Consider the following 17,882-nt stretch of genomic DNA (forward strand, 5'->3'; position numbering starts at 1 on the left):
TGACTGAGTCCAGCTGGGCAGCCATCTCTCATGTGCACAGCCTCAGATCAGGCTCTGATGCTTAACTTGCGACCCTGGTCCTTTGAGAGTTCTATGCAGTGGTCAACATGTCACACACAGCTGCACCAGCCACGTGTGCCTGGTGGGCACTTGAGATGTGGCCAGTGTATGTGAGGAATTGCATTTAAAATTTTGTCTCATTTTACTTAATTAAAATTCAAGCAACCCTCTTCTCCTCACTGGGGTCATACATAAATCCTTGTGGACACTCCCCCAAACACTCTGGAGCCTCTTTTACCCAGTTTACATCCTTAGGGTGTTTTCCTAGAAGAGACAGCACAGAGTAGGGGCCCACAGTGCAGGATTCTTGAGCCTGATGCCAGCGCCGCTTCCCACGTGTGGTGCCGGGAACCCAGGGGGTAGGCAGGGGCAAAGTGTGGCCTTTGCATTGAGACACAGGGGGCCATCCCAACCCATGACTGGTGACAGCAGGCTAGACAGAAGCTGCTGGGAGGCAGAGATCAGGAGTAGCAGATATGCCCTATATGGTGCTGTGACAGCCTGTAATGGGGAAATAGTCCTGGAGTTGGGATGCTTTTCAGAGGAGCATTTGGGTGATGTTTAAAAGGATGCATCTGGGATCTGGCTAGGAGGGAGCCACAGGGAAGGGTGTCCAGGTAGACAGGCCCAGGCCTGCCTGGTGTGTTTGGAAAGAGCCTGAGAAGTGGGCTTTATTTCATGAGTACCAGAGGATGCAAGCAGGGGACCAGCCTCCCAATTTCATGTGTTAGAAAGGTGACCCCATGGCAGCATGGAATGGGTGCAGGAAAGGCCAGAGGCAGCAGGCCCATGTGGACGGCTCTCAGATGGCTCAGTGCATGCCAGCTACCATTCAGGCAGTTTTGTGCAGGTCCCATTTACTCCTCAAAACAAAACCACGAGGCTTGTGTGTGACTGAGATGAAGATCCTGAGACTCTAGAGGCTACGGGTTGGCCCGACCATACAGTCAGACGCGGGCCAGGAGAAGAGCCCACAGTCAGGCTCCAGATGTCCTCACCCGTAGCCCCTTCTCTTTTCCACCTCTCACGGGAAGGGTGCCACGAGGAGAGGAGGTTCCAGACATGTCTTGGGGGTTTGGTCTGATTTCCGGTGTGGGGAAGTCGGCATTGAGGCTGAAGCGCTTCGGGGAAAATCGCCTTGGTGACGTGTGGTGCCGGGAACCCAGGGGATAGGCAGGGGCAAAGTGTGGCCTTTGCATTTGAGACACAGACGGCCATCCCAACCCATGACTGTGCCAGGGCAGTAGAGCCCTGAGGCTTGAGTGCAGGGAGTGTCACCAAGGCTTGGAGATGCAGAGAGTGGCCCTCAGGGGTCCCCACAGTAGAGGTGAGAAGAGTGGGCTGAGGAGGAGGTGAAGGTAGCGAGCCAGGCCATGGGTATCTCTGCTCTGCGTTCTTTAGTAACTTAACGGTGATTTTGCATGGAGATGAGTCCCTGTTTCCCAGTCTCCTGTGTGTCCGGCAGGTCGGCAGCCGCCGCGTGATACAGTGTGGAGCAGCCCTCATGCTTGCCCTGGGCATGATCGGGAAGTTCAGCGCCCTCTTTGCGTCCCTTCCGGATCCTGTGCTGGGAGCCCTGTTCTGCACGCTCTTTGGTAAGACTCCCCTCTCTGGCTTTTTCCTTTACTTTTCCAAATTTTTAATAGGGATCATGGTGTTTTTGCTGACTCCCTTCAGTAAGAAGGTAACGATAAATTTCTATTTTAAAATACAAAGGATATGCCTTCAAAAAATGAAAACTTTTATCACTCTCTGAGTTGAATTTATATTAAAGATGGAACCAACAATAAGATGTAATTGTGCTATGAACATTTAGATTAAATTTAATCTCTTTAGTATTTCTGACCAATTTAACTCAAATACCATCCCTCTGAATGGGCCACTTAAAACTGACCATTTTGACAGTGGGACTCTGGATTTGATCTCTGCGCCATTTAGCTGTAATACCCAGAGACATGCACCAGATATTTAGGTAGGTCTCCCTGTTTAATCAAAATGTTTGTGTAGAGAGAGAACCAATGTCCTTAGTTGTCTATTTGACAAACAAAATGCCACATGGTGTTTATGCTCCCATATGAGCCCAAATAGCGCTTAGGCCGAGGGTCATTTGGCTCAGAGCCCAGGGTGGCTACAGTCTGACCCCACACGTCCCCCTTCCTGTCCCTGCACTGGTCTCATTGGTTTCTGATGGACAGAGAAGGGGTGACAGGGAGCCTGCCCTCACCTGCCTTGAGCTGTCCCCGCTGCAGTGGTGCTGGAGCTTGTGGTCTGGTTTGTTTTTCTCCAGGAATGATCACAGCTGTTGGCCTCTCTAACCTGCAGTTCATTGATTTAAATTCTTCCCGGAATCTCTTTGTGCTTGGATTTTCGATCTTCTTTGGGCTCGTCCTTCCAAGTTACCTCAGACAGAACCCTCTGGTCACAGGTGAGGAAATGGGCTTTACATCTTGGAGTGGGAACTGGAACCACAGCCGCCAGTCCACACGCGGCTCTTTTTGCCCATTGGAGAGGACTTTGGGCCTCCAGGAGCTGTGGTGCAGATGCGTCTGTGGATCTCTCTTGAATCTCACTTTTTAGTACTTACCTGGAAGCGCTGTGGGCTTCCTGCTGGTGTGTACACGTAACAGTCATGGATGCTAAGGTCTCTTTTTCACTGGGACCCTCTCCTTTGGGAGAACGCCTCTCTAAATCCTTTTGATTTCATTCGTCTGTCTTCATAGACTTATGCTCCATTAAGAAAATATTTTTTTTGAAACTCAACTTCATAGACTTTGAACACGTTATTCTACTATTTTATGTGTATCCTATTAACTCCTCAGAGCAAAATCACGTAGCTTGTGCATTCAAGATTAACCTTTTTAACTCCTCCGTTTGTTTTAATACTGCAATGTTCTGAAGAATGTAGAGAGGAAGCACTGTCTCAAGACACAGCCATTTGCTACTGGTAATATCTTAGCCAGTGCAGAATTGAGGAGTGTTTGTTTATACATATATTTTTTGTGGGTGAAATTCACATAACAAAATTAACTACTTTAAGCAGTTCAGTGGCATCTAGTACAGTGTTGTGCAGCCATCACTTCTGTCCAGTTTCCAAAACATTTCATTACCCCAAAATAAAACCCCAAACTCATTTAGCAGTAAATCCCCATCACCCCCTGCTCCCACCCTCTGGCAGCCACCGGTATGCTTTCTGTTTCTATGGATCCACGGTCTATTCTAGGTATAAATAGAGTCATAATATGTGGCTTTTCGTGTCTGGCTTCCTTCACTTAGCATGTTTTCAAGATTCATCCATGTTGTAGCATGTAGCAGTACTTCATTCCTTTTTTTGAGACGGAGTCTTGCTTTGTCGCTTAGGCTGGAGTGCAGGCCTGGGCATGATCTCAGCTCACTGCAACCTCCGCCTCCTGGGTTCAAGCGATTCTCATGCCTCGGCCTCCCAAGTAGCTGGGATAATAGGCACCCACCACCACACCCGGTCAATTTTTGTATTTTTAGTAGAGACAGGGTTTGTTGGCCAGGCTAGTCTCGAACTCCTGACCTCAAGTGATCTACCTGCCCCAGCCTCCCAAAGTGTTGGGAATACAGGCGTGAGCCACTGTGCCTGGCCTCATTCCTTTTTTATGACTAGATAATGTTCCATTGTGTGTATATACCATAAATTGTTTATCCATTCATCCATTGATGGACATTTGGGTTGTTTCCGCCCTTTGGCTATTGTGAATATTGATGTGCAAGTACAATCAGTTCTCATTATTCATGAAGTTATGTTCCGTAGAGTTGCCACAAGCAGTTTTAGCAAATACTGAACCATTGCTGGGGAAACACAGTCAGCAATGCCACAGCTCATGCCTGGATGGATCTTCTCTAACACACACCACAGCCGCCTTATGTGTAGGAACATCAGGGAGCACTTCACACCACTTGGTGGACACTTTAAACAGTGAGATCACCAACGGAAAGCACACGGTATGACAGACATGGCACTACATAGTCCGCAAAAAGGACTCTTGTTTACAGGATGAGGCCAGAACAAGGCAGAGCGTCACCTTATTTGACATCAGCCAGGAATGTGTGTGGCGTGGCTCAGATTTTTCACTGCTCTGTATACCCATGAAGGCACCAAGGATATTCATTTTGGGTTTACAAATACATTTTAGTGTATGGGCAATTTCATGAACACGTAATTCATGAATAATCAATGTGGGCCATATTTGAGTACTTGTTTTCATTTCTCCTGGGTATATACCTAAGAGTGGAATAATTGGGTCATGTGGTAATTCTATTTTTAACCTTTTGAGGAACTGCCAAACTTTTTCATGGTGGCCGCACCGTTTTACTATCCCATTAGCCATGTACGAGGGTTCATGTTTCTCCACATCCTCACCAGTGCCTATGATTTTCTGTTGAGGATCATTCTATCTTCAGTATGGAAAGTGTGTGGATAAACGAGATTCTTGCTGTTTTTTACATTTAATATGTCATATTCATGGGAGGACATCTTTATAAATCCAGTTGCCCCTGATTAAAAGCAGCTAAGCACTAATTGATAACCCAGGATACTGAAAAGTCTTGTATGACTGCAGATGCCAGAAATATTTTTGTCGTCTTATTATTCACTTTGTAATTTTTTCTCAGCCTTATTACTACCATTTTTTTTATTTAGAATTTTTTTTATCCACTGACTATACCGCTGTGGCTTCACAGTTCATTGTAGGTTGAACACCACTCTGAGATTCACCTTCTATGCACCACTGTTGGGAATTCTCCTTATGGAGATACCTTTGGATTATTGTTGAAAGTATTCATCGTAGTTTAAAACATTACTGGCAAAAATTCATCTACACATGCACAACTAAGAAATTTACACTTTCCTTTACTGCCTTGATTGGCGGAGTTCTGCCCACACCATTGCCCCTTCCCAAGTCAAGGGCAGGCTCACCGCTGCTGTGGCACTGACCTTTATGGCTGTGTTCTCTTTCTAGGAATAACAGGAATTGATCAAGTGTTGAACGTCCTTCTCACAACTGCTATGTTTGTAGGGGGCTGTGTGGCTTTTATCCTGGATAACACCATCCCAGGTATGTGGTATATATCAAACACACTTTTTTTTTTTTTTTACATATGTGTTACTTTTTTGCCAAATAGAAATGGAAAACAGGAAGAGTAAATGAGTTCAAAGCCATCACTGGTTATAACTGTTTTCTAAAACAGTTGCGATGGCACTCCCAGCCTCCATCTATGAATCAGTTTTTTGCTACATAAACTGATGAATTTTGTTTCTCGTGCTGAAGGACTTTTGGGAGACAATAGCTGAGTTCGCTGCGTGTGGTGATATGGCAGTGGGATGGGCACAGGCCAGGCTCCTGCCCCCCTGCACAGCCTGTGCCAAAGGCCCTGCAGTGTGGGTTTCATCTGATCTGAGAGAGGTGGGCACAGCCTGCGGCACTTCTGCTTGGGGAGACTGTCCTTTAAATGAGTTGTTCCTAAGGTGGGCTTCCAGCCAACTAAGACCAAAAGGCAGTAGAAGACCATGGTCAAAGGCTGAGATCAGGGGTCCAGGATCATTGACAAGAGATGCTTGGAGGCAGCTGCCTCTCCAATACCCATGATCCCTGTTTATGGATACATTCTGTGTTGAGCTTGGGGTGACAGACTAGGATGTTATGTGGGTCCTGCCTTGGCGATGGCTGCTGTGGACCACTTTAAAGTGCTGCCGTGGACATACTGGCAGATTTCCCTGCCTTCAAGGAAGAGTGATACTTATTCTTAGGCTTGAAGGTTTTGTTGAGATTTTCCCCTTTAAACAACCCATCTCCAAAAAAAATTAAAAACCTCAATCAAGAGATTGCTGGGGAAACCAAGGCAGAAGGAATCACACGAATAGATGGAAGGCACTGGGTTTGAGTCCATAACGACCACTCTCTTTCTCTCCTAAGCCAGAGGGAATTGAGAGAGGGGTGCAACAGTCAGGCTGATGGAAATTAAAGTCAGCTTTATTTCTGAAATACTGATGAGAGAGCAGAGCTTAGATATAAAAAAAATCATGAGCTTCCTTGCTGAGCCCCCTGTGCTCAGAGCTTTTTCCCTGACCCATCTGTCAGGGTGCAGAGTGGCCAGGAGTGTCCAACCGGTGGATGTTCATCCCCGCAGAAACACAACAGGTACATGACCTGTGTGTCCCCCATAGCACCAGACACGCTAAAACGGAGCAAAGCAGCATGAAGTGTGGGTCTGTCTAGATGGGGGGTGAGTGTGCAGTGACTGGTTAATGAAGCCATTGTGTGATACAATAAAGATTCAGCCCTGTTTTGCAAACTCAGATTTGCATTTTAAAGAGGTTTTTCTTAGACTCAGATTTACATTTTACAGAGTTTTTTTTGTGTTTTGTTGTTGTTTGTTTTGTTTTGTTTTGTTTTTAAGACAGTCTTGCTCTGTTGCCCAGGCTAGAGTGCAATGGCATGATCTCAGCTCACTGCAATCTCTGCCTCTCGGGTTCAAGCAATTCTCCTGTCCCAGCCTCCTGAGTAGTTAAGATTACAGGCATGCACCACCACGCCCAGCTAATTTTTGTATTTTGAGTAGGGACGGAGTTTCACCATGTTGGCTAGGCTGGTCTCGAACTCCTGACCTCATGTGATCCTCTCACCTCGGCCTCCCAAAGTGCTTGGATTACAGGTGTGAGCCACCACACCTGGCCTAGAGAGGTAGTTTTTGAACAGACTTGGGGCAGGAGGTGATGAGCCAGAAGACTAGGTAACCAGTTGGGAGACCGATAGAATGAACCAGGAAAGCAATAACATGGCCTGAGCTGGACCCTCACAGTGAAAATTGAGAATATGGGTCACATAGAAGGATAGGGAGGTCAGAAGGCCATTAGGTGATTGCTTGAATGAGGGACATGGAGGGGTTAGTGCTTCTTAGACTTCTGGTTTGGACACTGGATAGCTGAGCACCTTCAACTCCTCAAGTATTCTTTGCTGTTATCTAGGCAGGTTTGATCTGTGGGACCGTGTGTGTGTGTGTGTGTGTGTCTGTGTGTCTGTGTGTCTGTGTGTGTTTAATGACAGTTTCATTTTCAGTAGAGCTGCTAAACGAAGCATTCCTTTATTCTATCTTGGGATGTGTGACAGGTACTCCAGAGGAAAGAGGAATCCGGAAATGGAAGAAGGGCGTAGGCAAAGGGAACAAATCACTCGACGGCATGGAGTCGTACAATTTGCCATTTGGCATGAACATTATAAAAAAATACAGATGCTTCAGCTACTTACCCATCAGCCCAACCTTTGTGGGCTACACATGGAAAGGCCTCAGGAAGAGCGACAACAGCCGGAGTTCAGACGAAGACTCCCAGGCTACGGGATAGCCTTTGCTGTGCCCTGTGGCCTGGCCGCAGTGAGGCATGTATCTGTAGTTCCTTGCTGGGTAACAAGAAGTAAAATACATGTTTGTATATCTACATTTACATTCTGCGCCCCAGAGCTAAGATAGACTGCAAATCACTTTTCTGCTGTGAGGGTGATGGTGCCTGATACGGTGTCTCGCCTGTCTCCTTATTTAAGCCCTTAACTCCTTGCCCTTTGAGAGTGTCCATTGCTGGCCATGGTCACTAAATTTGAAGTTCCAGTCCTCCCTTTGGAGTGGACATTTAAAATCTGCAGCGATTCCTTGCTTCAGTTCCCTTCCACCACCCAGGGCTGGCTTTCCTATAAGCCGCCTCCAGGGTCCAGGGGCTTTCTCTCTCTCTCCGAAGCCCCTGGACCTGTTTCCTTGTCATTTGACCCTCGTCTGTGCCTGCGGAGACCTCCTCTGACCAAGGGGCCCCAGTATTCCTCGCGCTGTCACGAGTGACTGGCCCAGTATGATTCTGTTGTTGCTGATCTCCTGGAGGAGGAGGCTGTTGACCTGCAAACAGTGGCGTGGCTGCCCTGTGCCCAGGTCTGGCCATGGGTAAGGCCTGCACAGATGCTGAATGAACATCTGTTTGGGGCATTGGAGGGAAAAGGAAAGGACCCTGAAGCCAATATCTGATTCTTGGCTGCGCCTTCTCTTGGCCACCCTGGCCCTGACCGGGCCAGCACATGCACACTGGCCTCTTTTCATTTCACTAGTGGCCGAGACACCCTCTCTGGCATTTATCACTGTTGGCCGGTGTGATGAGTATAGAGTGCCACCCAAGGCACCAGTCACACAAGCTGATGGGCGTCTTGGCTCTGCCGTCATGTGGATATTATTGTCGCGCGCGTCTATAATTACAAGGTTTTATTCCTATTTAATGTTATTGACTATAGCAGATTTTGGAAATCAGTGTTTTCCATGTGACCCTCTTTCCTTGCATCCCTATTCCTTGTCCCCCACCTCACTCTTCCCCCCATCAAGAAAAGAACCAGCATTTGTAAAGCTGTGGACACCATCAGGGAAGCTTGTTGTAACGGCTTTTGAAGGCCAGTAACCATTGTTGTGGTTGTGTTTTGTATTGCTTGATACCATGAAAGTGTAAATACTGTAATGCCTAATCTATTTATCAAAACTGACTACTGGACCAGAGCCCAGAAACCATGGGTCAAGTTACACGTGAATTTGTTTTGTGAAGAAGGGAAGCTGGGGCAGGTAACACGCAGAGCCACCACGTGGAACGGTCTGTCCGCTGGCCGGTCCCGCTTGCCAGGGCTTCTGTTGCAAGTCGCTTCTGGCAGTCTTGGCTTAAGGAGACTTCCTGTGGGTTGCCATGTTGCACGTCCGTTAGATCTTGATTTTACAGGTGAGGGTGGTTGCCAAAGGTGATAAGAAAAGCAGCCAACAGGCTCCCTCTCACTTAAGAGAGTTCTAATTAATAACACTAAATTCTTCCTGAGAAATGCCTCCTCTTGGTTTGGTTTGAAGTTTTTCAGTGAAGGAAAAGGTCTGAGATATGAAGCAGTGCCCTCGCTTCATGAGGTGGTGCATCTTCAGTGGCCGTTGGCCTGGTTGAGCTTTGGTCAGCTGCGTGGGTGCCTGTCTCCTGTCTCCAGCGGCAGGGCATGGTTCTTGGCAGCCTGGTGTCCACACGGTGCATTCCCGTCCCCCTCGGCCCCAGGCTGGCTCAGCTCTCTAGTGCTGCGGCGCTGCCTTTGCAGCATTGCCATGTCACTGTAGCCCCCTTCACTCCGGGAAGTTTGGGGCTTCAAGGTTTATTCTGGCAAGAACACCTTGGAGCCACTGCATTGTTTTGCCAAAACCTCACTGCAGATTAAGTAAAGAACTTAGATGCTAAATTACATCTAATTTTGTATGTTTTTTTAAATGTGTCTTTGATGCATACTTTAGAAGCACACTGGCTCACGGTTTCCATCCCTCTTGCCTTGGGACACCCTTGAGGCTGGCAGCCCTCCTGCACTGAGTTGCTGGATTTTGCTCAATATCTCCAGTTTCTCTGCTCCAAAAAATGGGGAAAACTGCTAAACATCCCAGAGATTTGCAATCTTCTAGCTCTCCAGGTGAGCAGAAAGACCAAATATCCAAATAAAAGCCTGAAAGCCATTGGTGATCCAGGGGCACCTTCTCTTCAGCTTGACTGGGTATCTTCCACTGCATAACACTCAAGGTGTCTGCTCTAGTCATCCAGAAACCCACTCCCTTCTGAAGCCCCTCCTTGGGCCGGGTTTTATCAGGAGGCTTCAACTCCGCTAATGTGTGGGGTGCCCTCTGTGGGCCTTCACACGGAGAAGGAAGCCCTACCCTTTCAACTCTGTTGGAATGAGAGTTTCCTGTTCTTCTTATTCCACTGGGGCCAACCCGATAATTCTGTCCGAGGAGGCGTAAGGGGATAGGAGGTGGGGAGCAAAGAGAGCAGCCTGACTAGATGCCCCTGCTGAATCTGGTACTTTCTGCGTAGCCTTGAGTGATTGGAGTCCCCTAATGACTAATAAACTTCAACATGTAACACACACACACACACACACCCCATTTTAGGAAGCGGTTCTCCTACTGGAAAATATGCTACAGAATGAAAGTTTGTAATTGAAAGTAAAAGAATGTATTCATCTGCTTCTTGGGTTTAAGCACACACCTGAAGGGGAGATATTGGGGGACACGGTGGCCACACGCGGTCTGTGTCATGACACTTCCCATTCACATCATTGGCCTGCGTTGCTGGGGCTTTGAACCACCACCCCGTACTTTGTTTTGCCTGTAGAGTGTTCTAAAATATTTTGGATGTGAATGTCCCTGCAGGCCAGTTAGTCTCCAGTTTCCACAGAGACCACCTACCCACCACCTTCCCAGGTCACCTGCCTGGTCCCTGAAAGAAAGCATTTGTGTGGGCGATCCCAACATGAAATGTAGATAGTGTGAATACGGACAGGAGGAGGTGATGCCATATTCACAGTGGGGGATGGGGGTCCCCACCCCTGCTTCACAGAATAATGGGAAGTGACTCTAGTCTTTGTAAGCAATTTTCATTCTCATTAGGAAGTTAAATGTAGATTCACTGATACATTTACTTTCAGAATCCTTAAGAGGATTTCAAATGCTGACTTTTAGTTTCTTGGGATTGATCAAGGCAAGAGAAGTGGCTTTAACCATGCCAGCCAGAATGAAGCCTCATGGGTCCTGACAGTTTCCCGTTTTCATGGTAACAAATTTGCACACAGGTTTTGCTTTATACTGTAGAATACTGACTTTCATGATGACAACTTGGTTTATGCATGAATATTGCAGTATTTCCATATAGCAAAATAACATTTCTACCCAGGATAATAGTCACAGTTTTCCAGGGAGGGAATGATATAATTTTCATGACAATGTCATGTGATGATAGAATTTCTCCATTGATGAATCTCTAGTATGTGTGTATACTTTATTTACCCATACGTATATTTTATGACCATGAGCTAAGTTGTTATTTCTTTCATTCATATCCCTGCTGAAATATTGGTACTAGCAACTTAAAGTTGGCAAGTCTCATAATACGGATGCCATGGGAGTGGCCAGGCCAGATTGAAGGTGAATATGGAGCAATAGCAGAAGCCTCATTCCAGAACCCATCTGGCCAGAGAAGCAGCAACGTCCTGGGGGATGGCCATGCATGGGGTGTACACTCGCTACAGGCATAGGCCCGGCATGGCTGTCGCTGGACGCCAGCTGTGCACACCCAGCCACACCTGCTGCACGCCGCGTTAGTGTGCGGCTCCGGGCCTGAGCATTCACAAAGCTCGTTTCTCCAGGGAGCCTCCTCTTGGCTTTGGAAAAGAGCCCAGGGACTTAACGTGCTGCCTGTTGTACTCTGTCCCCTCATGACTTTTTAGACACAGGGACTAGGACATCGACCACCCTCTGCCCCTCCTGCAGTCAGAACCTGAGTAGTGCAAGAAGGGCCACCCGGTTTTGCCAGCGTTCAGCGTCTGCCCATGGACCCATAAAGCACATTAGCGCTGGGGGTCTCTTTTCAGCAGCCTCACAGACATTCCCGTCCTTTCTGGTTGGTGTTGACTGTGTTCAGCATCACTCTACCCTCCCATGTCCTTAGCATTGCTGTGCGTGTTTCCAGGCACTTAGGACACCCTTCCCCACGTTGCCATCTTACTGACAGTTCAAATGACTCTCCTTTTCTGTTCGTTAGTAACAATCTTCATTTGACACCTTAATAAATTTCTGACTGTTCTTAAAACAGTGGGGATGCCTATATTTTCCTTGAGTTTTTGTGACTGACTTTGGCTATATATACCTTTCTGGGGTTTTGTTTGTTTTTTATTTTTATTTTGATTACCGAGGGTATTTGGGGTGGGGTTGTTTTTTGAGATGTGTAATTCTTTTATGGAGTTTTTAAAAAGAATTTTCATATTGTTTTTCTAACATGGCTTCATTAAACGTTTAAGTATTTTAAAAATATGTAATATTTGGACCAGATGTTGTGAATAATAGTAGAGATAAAGCTATTTTATTCTGTATTTTTAAAACTGTTCCGTACAAATAAAAGCTCTCCTGGACACAGTTTTGCTCTTCACGTGCCTCCTTCTTGGGCTACTCTTTATGAATAGAGTCATCCCTCAGAATCTGTGGGGGATTGGTTCCAAGACCTCCTCGGATACCAAAATCCGAGACTACTCAAGTCCCTGATATAAAATGGCACAGTGGGTCAGGCACAGCGGCTCACCCCTGTAATCTCAGCACTTTGAGAGGCCAAGGGGGGAGAATCGCTTGAGGCCAGGAGTTCGAGACCAGCCTAGGCAACATAGTGAGACCCCCCCCCCCCCACCCCTTCACTAAAAAAAATTAGGCACACATGGTGGTGCACGCCTGTGGTCCCAGCTACTTAGGAGGCTGAGGTGGGAGGATGGCTTGAGCCCAGGAGTTCGAGACTGCAGTGAGCCATGTTCGCACCACTGCACCCCAGGCTAGGTGACAGAGTAAGACCGTCTCAAAAACATAAAATGGTGTAGTACTTGGATATAATCTATGCATATCTTCCTGTATTCTTTAAATCATCTCTAGATGACTTATAATATCAAATACAATATAAAGGCTATGTAATATTTGTTATACTGTATTGTTTCTATTTTGCATTTTTATTGTGTTGTTTTTATTGTTTTTTATTTTCAATCCTCGGTTGAATCCAAGGATACGGAAGCCTCAGGTACAGAAAGCCGATGGTAATTAATTAAAAGTCGTCACCTAGGGTAGGAAATCAACGGATAAGAAATTCAATTCAACAAGTTCATGAGCGTTATCATTGTCAGGTGCCTGGCAGACTGATCCATGAAAGCTATAGGAAAGGGACAATCAGTCCTCGTTCCCAGAGAACCAGAGATGTGGGCAGGACTCTTGTGAGGATGTGGAAGGAGGAAGTAAAGCCTCAGAGGCCTCAAAAAGTTAGAGAGTGCGCCCATGTTGGACTTAGGGGTTGAAATTCTGAGTCTGTTATTACAGTAACACATCTGGAGGTGGAAGACATTTTGGGAGTGGTGACCAGGGAGGGTCTCACCAGCCATGCCCACTTTCAGGCTGAGTATTCAGACTGGGTCAGGAAATGCTGAGCTGTGGGGGACTGAGAGCAGCTCCATCTGTCCTCAGCTTGGCTCCCTGGTGGGGTACAATGATGGGTCCAGAGGTGATTAGATGTGTTTTTTCACTTGGAGCAAGCTTGTCCAACCCACGGCCCACAGGCCACATGCGACCCAGGATGGCTTTGAAAGCTGCCCAACACAAATTCTTAAACTTTCTTAAAACATTGAGATTTTTTGTGATTTTTTTTTTTTTTTTCTTGAGACAGAGTTTTGCTCTTGTTGCCCAGGCTGGAGTGCAATTGCACAATCTTGTCTCACTGCAACCTCCGCCTCCCAGGTTCAAGCAATTCTCTTGCCTCAGCCTCCCAAGTAGGTGGGATTACAGGCATGCGCCACCATGCCTGGCTAATTTTTTGTATTTAGTAGAGATGGGGTTTCACCGTGTTGGTCAGGCTGGTCTCAAACTCCTGACCTCAGGTGATTCACCCGCCTCGGCCTCCCAAAGTGCTGGGATTACAGGCATAAGCTAACATGCCTGGACAATTTTTTTTTTTTTTTTGGGTTCATCAGCTGATGTTAGTGTATTTCATGTGAGGCCCAAGACAGTTATTCCAGTGTGGCCTAGGGAAGCCAAAAGATTGGACACCCCTGGTTTAGGGCAAACCTAGAACTACCCCATTCCCATCTCAACCCGTGGTTCTTCTCTGGCCCCTTGAGCTATGACTGACCACTGCAGCCGCTCCTGCAAGACCTGTTGCCAGCTGCCACCATTCCCAATATGGTTCATCACAAGGGGGATTATTTTACCTGAAGTTAGGTACATGCAAAAGATTTTGTAAGGTATTTAAAAAGTAAGGAGTACCCATGTTTCCACCCCCGGCTCCGACCACAGCATATTAACGGTGCTTCAGGCCGGGCGCGGTGGCTCACGCCTGTAATCCTAGCACTTTGGGAGGCCGAGGCGGGTGGATCACGAGGTCAGGAGATCGAGACCCTCCTGGCTAACACGGTGAAACCCCGTCTCTACTAAAAATACAAAAAATTAGCCGGGCGTGGTGGCGGGCGCCTGTAATCCCAGCCACTCGGAAGGCTGAGGCAGAATGACGTGAACCCAGGAGGCAGAGCTTGCAGTGAGCCAAGATCATGCCACTGCACTCCAGCCTGGGCTACAGATCAAGACTCCTTCTCAAAACAAACAAACAGTGCTTCAGACACCCCGCCCCTCTGGACCCTTCTACTGCATCTACATCCTCATCAAGAGAGCTGCTACCCTAAATTTTGAATTTATCCTTTCCTTGCCTTCACAATTTTGCCACATAACAGCACCCCCAAGTAATCTACTAAGTTTTGCATGGTTTTGAGCATGATGTAAAAGGAATGAGATATGTTGTCATGCTTTGTTCAGTGTTATGAGATACTTTTATATTGATACATCTCTTTAATGTAGTGCATTTCATTTTCATTACTGGGTAGTAAAATTTAAGATGAACAAAGACAACATTGTGAAAGCTTCCAGAGAGAATGAACAGAATCAAAACCTCAAGAGCTCTGATCCAATAAGCATTGGATTTTTCAGCAGCATTTTTTAAGAACTGAAGGAAAAGAACTCTGAACTTAGAATTTTATGTCTAGCCACTTGAATGCCCACATTTTAATATTTTTGGGTAAAATACTTCAACAAACCTAGGAAGTGCTGTAGGAGATAACTGGAGGGAAGGTGAGCAATAAATATTTGGTAAGCCTGGTCACTGGAAATAAGCCAGGACCACAGGAAAGAAAAAAGAAATATCCATAATATTACAATGTAATTGGAGGCCCTATCACTGTGGTGTTGGAAAGAGGACATATAGATGTGAGTTCTAGAAACAGGCCCAAATGTACCAATAACTATAAATGAACCAAACTCATTAGTTAAATGATTGTCCGATTAAATGTCAAACCAAAATCCTGATATGTCCTGTTTATAACACTGGTGTTCCAAAGTGTGGTCTTGGACTGTTAAAGACTGCCATAATATATGTTCAGAAATTGAGTCTTAGCAACTTTATAAAAGTTTCTAAGCAATTTGACAGTCATTTTATGTGTGCTGACTGTAATATTAAAATACCTGGGCTTATTTTTTGCTTTTTTTTTTTTTTTTTTGAGATAGGTTCTTATTCCATTGCCTAGGCTGGAGTGCAGTGGTGCAATCTCAGCTCACTGCAGCCTTGACGTGGGCTCTGCTGATCCTCTCACCTCAGTCTCCCTGGTAGCTGGGATTACAGGCACATGCCACCATGCCTGGCTATTTTTTTTTTTTTTCTTTTGGTAGAGATAGGGTTTCTCCATGTTGCCCAGGCTGGTCTTGAACTCCTTAGCCCAAGCGATCTGTCCACTTCAGCCTCCCAAAGTGCTGAGATTACAGACATGAGCAACCATGCCCAACATTATCTTTAATTCCATGGTTTATTTTAAAAAATATTTTACAAAAGTCTGTGATAAGTCAGGAAAAGCAATAAACAACTGATCTCTACAAAAAATTGAAAAATTAGCTGGGCATGGTGGTGCATGCCTGTGGTCCCAGCTATTCGGGAGGCTGAGGTGGGAGGATCACCTGAGTCTGGGAGGTTGAGGCTGCATTGAGCCAAGATCCTGCCGCTACAGTCCAGCCTGGGTGACAAAGCAAGACCCTGTCTTAAAAAAAAATTAAATAAAAGCATACTTCCCATTGTGTTACAATTGCCTACAGCAGCGGTCCCCAACCTTTTTGGCACCAGGGACCGGTTTCGTGGAAGACAATTTTTTCCATGGATTTGCGGGGTGGGAGGATGAATGGTTTCAGGGTGAAACTGCTCCACCTCAGATCATCAGACATTAGTCAGATTCTCATAAGGAGCCACAGCCTAGATACCTCGCACACGCAGTTCACAATAGGGTTCATGCTCCTATGAGAATCTAATGTACTGCTGATCTGACAGGGGGCGGAGCTCAGGCAGTAATGCTCCCTCACCTGCCACTCACCTCCTGTTATGTGGCCCAGTCCTAACAGGCCATAGGCTGGTACCAGTCTGCGGCCCAGGGGTTGGGGACCCCTGGCCTGCAGTATTCATTACAGTAACATGCTGTGTAGGTCTGTAGGCTAGGTGTGTAATAGGCTATACTATCTAGGTTTGTGTAACAACACTCTATGATGTTCACTCAACGAAATTGCCTAACAACATATTTCTCAAAACGTATCCCTGTTGTTAGTCAACACATGTCTGTATTTGCTGATACAGGTTGAGTATCCCTAATCCCAAAATTCAAAACCTGAAATGCTCCGAAGTCTGAAACATTTTGAGCACTAATGACATGCTCAGAGCATGAGCACGAGAGACCATTGAGCCCAAGCATATCAGATTTGGGATTTCAGATTTTCAGATTAGGGATGCTCAGCCAGTAAGTACAATGTAAATATTCCAAAACCTGAAAAAAAATCCAAAATCCAAAACACTTCTGGTCCCACGCATTTTAAATAAAGGACACTCAATCTGTACCACAAGTTAAGAAATGGGAAACCCTCTGTGCTTCTCTAAAACTAATATGAAAACTTGTACTTCCCCAGATTGTGCTTGACATTAAAATAACATTTGCAGCCAAATGTATCTCAGTATAAATATGACAGTGTTGAAGCCTCATATGTATTGCCACTTTTTGTCCAGGATGGGAGAGGTTTTGCCTAACAAATGACATGATTTAGTAGACAAAGTCTTCCAGAACCTTCCATCCTTGGGAAAAATAAAACCAGACTTGGAACCACAGGTTCAGACTGAAGGAATGACTCAGATGGTGGGATTTAGGCATCTGCCTCTGAGCAGTACCCCGAAGTCTACAATGACCACCCCCACACCTACCCCAACCTACACACATACCAAGGCAGCCCTTGCCTTAACTGGACCAGTGTTGTCTCCAGACACATCCCCCAGCAGAACGACAAGAGGACTCTTCCTCCATTGCCGCTCCAACCTTCCAACCCCTTTGAGGCACTGTGAGCCTCAAAATCCCAATTCGTATCAGTTATAAATAGAAGCATACTACACTGCCACTTGCTTTTTTCACTTGACAATATGGTGGGGGCATTTCTGCCAATGGGAAGATACAGATCTCATATTTTATGCATCAAGATACAATTTAACATAACCAAGATCTTACGCACATGGATTCCTTTTTAGTGCAGTTTTTTTTCATCTCTTCTGTTTGCTTCTCCTCTGCCATCCCCCTCTCCTTCTGCCCATCGTCCTGCCTTGCTCCATGTGAGCAATGGGCTCGGTATCATTCACACATTTCTCTATGCTTATAACCATGTCAACATCTAGCTAGCTAGCTATTCTACATGTATGCACACCTATACACCACACACGTATATTCCTTCATGTTTTGTCATTGTTTGCTCTCATACACACTTTTCTGCATCTTGCATTGTTTACTGAGCAATATCTTGTGGAAATCCCTACAATTTAGCTGGTACCACTCTAATTAATTTTCCTGATGATTTCACAGTATTCCATGCTGTGGATTCACCATAGCTTATTCAAAGTTGAGAGATATTCGTATTCCTAGTTTTTAGCCATCACATATAGCTGTAACAAACATTGTTTTATCTAGGTTTAAACAAATGAACCCAGGTTCAAGCTATTCTCCTGCCTCAGCCTCCCGAGTAGCCGGGATTACTGGCACCCACCACCACACCCAGCTAATTTATGTATTTTTAGTAGAGATGGGGTTTCACCATGTTGGCCAGGTTGGTCTCAAACTCCTGACCTCAAGGTGATCCACCCGCCTAGCCTCCCAAAGTGCTGGGATTACAGGTGTGAACTACCA

General features: G+C 46.1%; 1 protein-coding gene across 12 annotated transcripts in view; it reads left to right on the plus strand.

The window, feature by feature from the left end:
* The window catches only part of SLC23A2 (solute carrier family 23 member 2), a 159,720-nt gene extending 147,690 nt beyond the window's left edge, over nt 1–12,030 (plus strand). For all 12 annotated transcript variants that reach the window (XM_063659001.1, XM_063659000.1, XM_054467897.2 and 9 more), the window contains 4 exons: nt 1,526–1,655; nt 2,348–2,485; nt 5,046–5,141; nt 7,194–12,030. In XM_063659001.1, coding sequence (XP_063515071.1) covers nt 1,526–1,655; nt 2,348–2,485; nt 5,046–5,141; nt 7,194–7,426 — 597 coding nt within the window. In that variant the 3' untranslated portion in view covers nt 7,427–12,030. The remainder of the gene's footprint in view (nt 1–1,525; nt 1,656–2,347; nt 2,486–5,045; nt 5,142–7,193) is intronic.
* The last annotated feature ends 5,852 nt before the right edge of the window (nt 12,031–17,882 follow it).

This window comes from Pongo pygmaeus, chromosome 21 (genome assembly GCF_028885625.2).
Source record: "Pongo pygmaeus isolate AG05252 chromosome 21, NHGRI_mPonPyg2-v2.0_pri, whole genome shotgun sequence".
In the NCBI taxonomy this organism is placed as follows: Eukaryota; Metazoa; Chordata; class Mammalia; order Primates; family Hominidae; genus Pongo; species Pongo pygmaeus.